The sequence below is a fragment of the Hyposmocoma kahamanoa genome, unplaced genomic scaffold, assembly GCF_003589595.1.
Source record: "Hyposmocoma kahamanoa isolate Upper Pololo Valley unplaced genomic scaffold, ASM358959v1 160, whole genome shotgun sequence".
Taxonomy (NCBI): domain Eukaryota; kingdom Metazoa; phylum Arthropoda; class Insecta; order Lepidoptera; family Cosmopterigidae; genus Hyposmocoma; species Hyposmocoma kahamanoa.
Genome location: NW_020653575.1, coordinates 6,600,432 through 6,602,703, shown reverse-complemented (window position 1 = coordinate 6,602,703; position 2,272 = coordinate 6,600,432). Strand labels below are relative to the sequence as shown.

At 38.3% G+C, this 2,272-nt stretch overlaps 1 protein-coding gene across 1 annotated transcript in view; it reads right to left on the bottom strand.

Moving 5' to 3' along the window:
• LOC113225395 (protein ALP1-like) overlaps positions 1 to 1,122 on the bottom strand; it is a 2,521-nt gene extending 1,399 nt beyond the window's left edge. Inside the window, exon 1 of the mRNA XM_026457697.1 lies at positions 418 to 1,122. Coding sequence (XP_026313482.1) covers positions 418 to 723 — 306 coding nt within the window. The 5' untranslated portion in view covers positions 724 to 1,122. The remainder of the gene's footprint in view (positions 1 to 417) is intronic.
• Positions 1,123 to 2,272: the final 1,150 nt, after the last annotated feature.

The window sequence follows — 2,272 nt, the reverse complement described above, 5'->3', positions numbered from 1 at the left end:
CATGCAGCACCATCTCCGTCACCACAGCACCAAACATACCAGTCTCCGATCTATGCATCACCTTCTCCGTCACCACAGCACCAAACATACCAATCTCCGATCCATGCATCACCATCTCCGTCACCACAGCACCAAACATACCAGTCTCCAATCCATGCAACACCATCTCCGTCACCACAGCACCAATCATACCAATCTCCGATCCATGCATCACCATCTCCGTCACTCACTCAGGCTACTCAGCGACGCACAGCCTCACAAATTATTATATCGGAGAATGGTGAAATATCATTTACATAAAGGAGTTTTTTAATTATTGAAGATTCTTTTTTTTAAATTCTATTCTTGATTCTTAACATTGTATTTTACCTATTGAAATAAAACTAAACTATGAGTACAATATTGGGTTTTTCTTACCTTAACCTCGTCTTTCAAAACGATCAAGAGACTTGCACAAACTTCATGTACTATTTTGGAAATGAGTTGATGAGATATTTTAAAAAGATAATGAAGGCTTCGAAAATTATCTCCTGTCGCCAGATAACGTAGTGTTATTGTCAATCGCACTTTAGCTGGAATGGCTTTTCTGAATTTCGTATCTTTTTTTGTAATTATTGGTGCGAGCTTTTGTAGTAGTATTTCAAAGTCAGATGTTGACATACGTAAAAATCCAGGGAACTCCATGCCGGACTCTGCGGTTAAGTCAGATAACATACTTTCCATGCCTGTGCTGAAAAATAAAGTGAAATTATTATATGCACTCACGCCTATCTCCCTGCGGTAAGTAGAGATCACTTTCTAGCATACTTACATCGTTCGGTTTCTATGAATACTAGTCATCCACCATCTCCTCTTTCTTCTCTTTTTCATATTATTTCGTAAATGATACTCGTACAATTGTAATAAATAATAATTTACTGACATATAATGCAAAGCCACTATTTCCTCCATTTTTAATTTACCGCCCACGTCTCCGCACAACAAACTGAACAGCACAAGGCACGATGCATCGCGTCAACTCGACACGAATCTTCGCCCGCCTTAATGTAGACAAGAACATCGCCCATACCCGAACACGATGTTTTTGTCGCGCCAACACCATACGAATCTTCGCTCGCTAATGTAGCCCCAGCATTAGCGTGTGCGGGCTAGGTTTCTATGCGTTATTATTCTAAGGCCGTACATATCTATTTTAGTTAATTCTAGACACTTTCTGAAAAATTGTCCGATTCCCTATTGCGCAGGGCAATTGTTGTGATGACAACGTGAATACGAAATAGTAACGTTTACATTTAAATAAATAAGAAATTGACATGAAGTTGCAATTTATTATTAAAGTTTAACACGGTTTTAATCCATTTCTGCCCAAAATCGTGGGAAAGAACGGCGAAATTAAGTACATATATTGATGTCAAAATCTTTTTTAGCCGAAAAAGAAGCAACTCCACCTTGTTCTCTCAGTAAAAGGGATGCACATTAAAATATTGAATCGTAAAATGTGCACGATAACGAGGTTTTGTATAAATTTACTTCTATGCAATTTTCAAGCGAATCTATTCAATAGAAATATGTAAGCAGGCAATAACTTTTTGTAATATTACATTTGAACTAAACGCGATTTACAAATATTTAGTTGTAAATAGTTTTTGCTCTCGGGTGTTAATGGGTTTTAACCCAGATTAAAACCCGACGTTAATACACATTGTGATATTTTACTACCAAGACATTCATTTCTTTTTTGTGAAACTACTCTGCCAGTTTGTTTTTTTTTATAATATCAAGTGCCGGGACAAACAGTAGTACGCCTGATGATAAGGCTACGTACATGCCTGTCCATAACAGTTGCAGTGCCACTTAGAGCTGTAAATCGCAAAGATCTAAGGGGCACTTCCACTGCGCTCGTCACCCTGAGACATAAGTTGACAAGTCCCATGTGCCTATAATTTCAGCAGCACCCTTAACCTTCAAAACCGGAACGCAGTAATGCTAACATTACTGGTTGGCGGCAGATACAATTTAGGTAAGGTCAGTACACGGTCTGATCACGCGTACATTTTGCTTTGTATAAAAAAAAGAGATGCCAGCGCCATGTATTGATGGCTAATCAATAGATGGCGCTGGCATCTCTTTTCTTTTTCAAACAATTTTTAGACAATTTTTCAGAACCTGAAATGTTTGTATACAAAATGTCGTTTCTCCTTGCGACCGCTAGTGGCGCTGTATAATTTGCCATGCAAAATTGTGAAATAATATACGCGGTCGCTAGCGACAA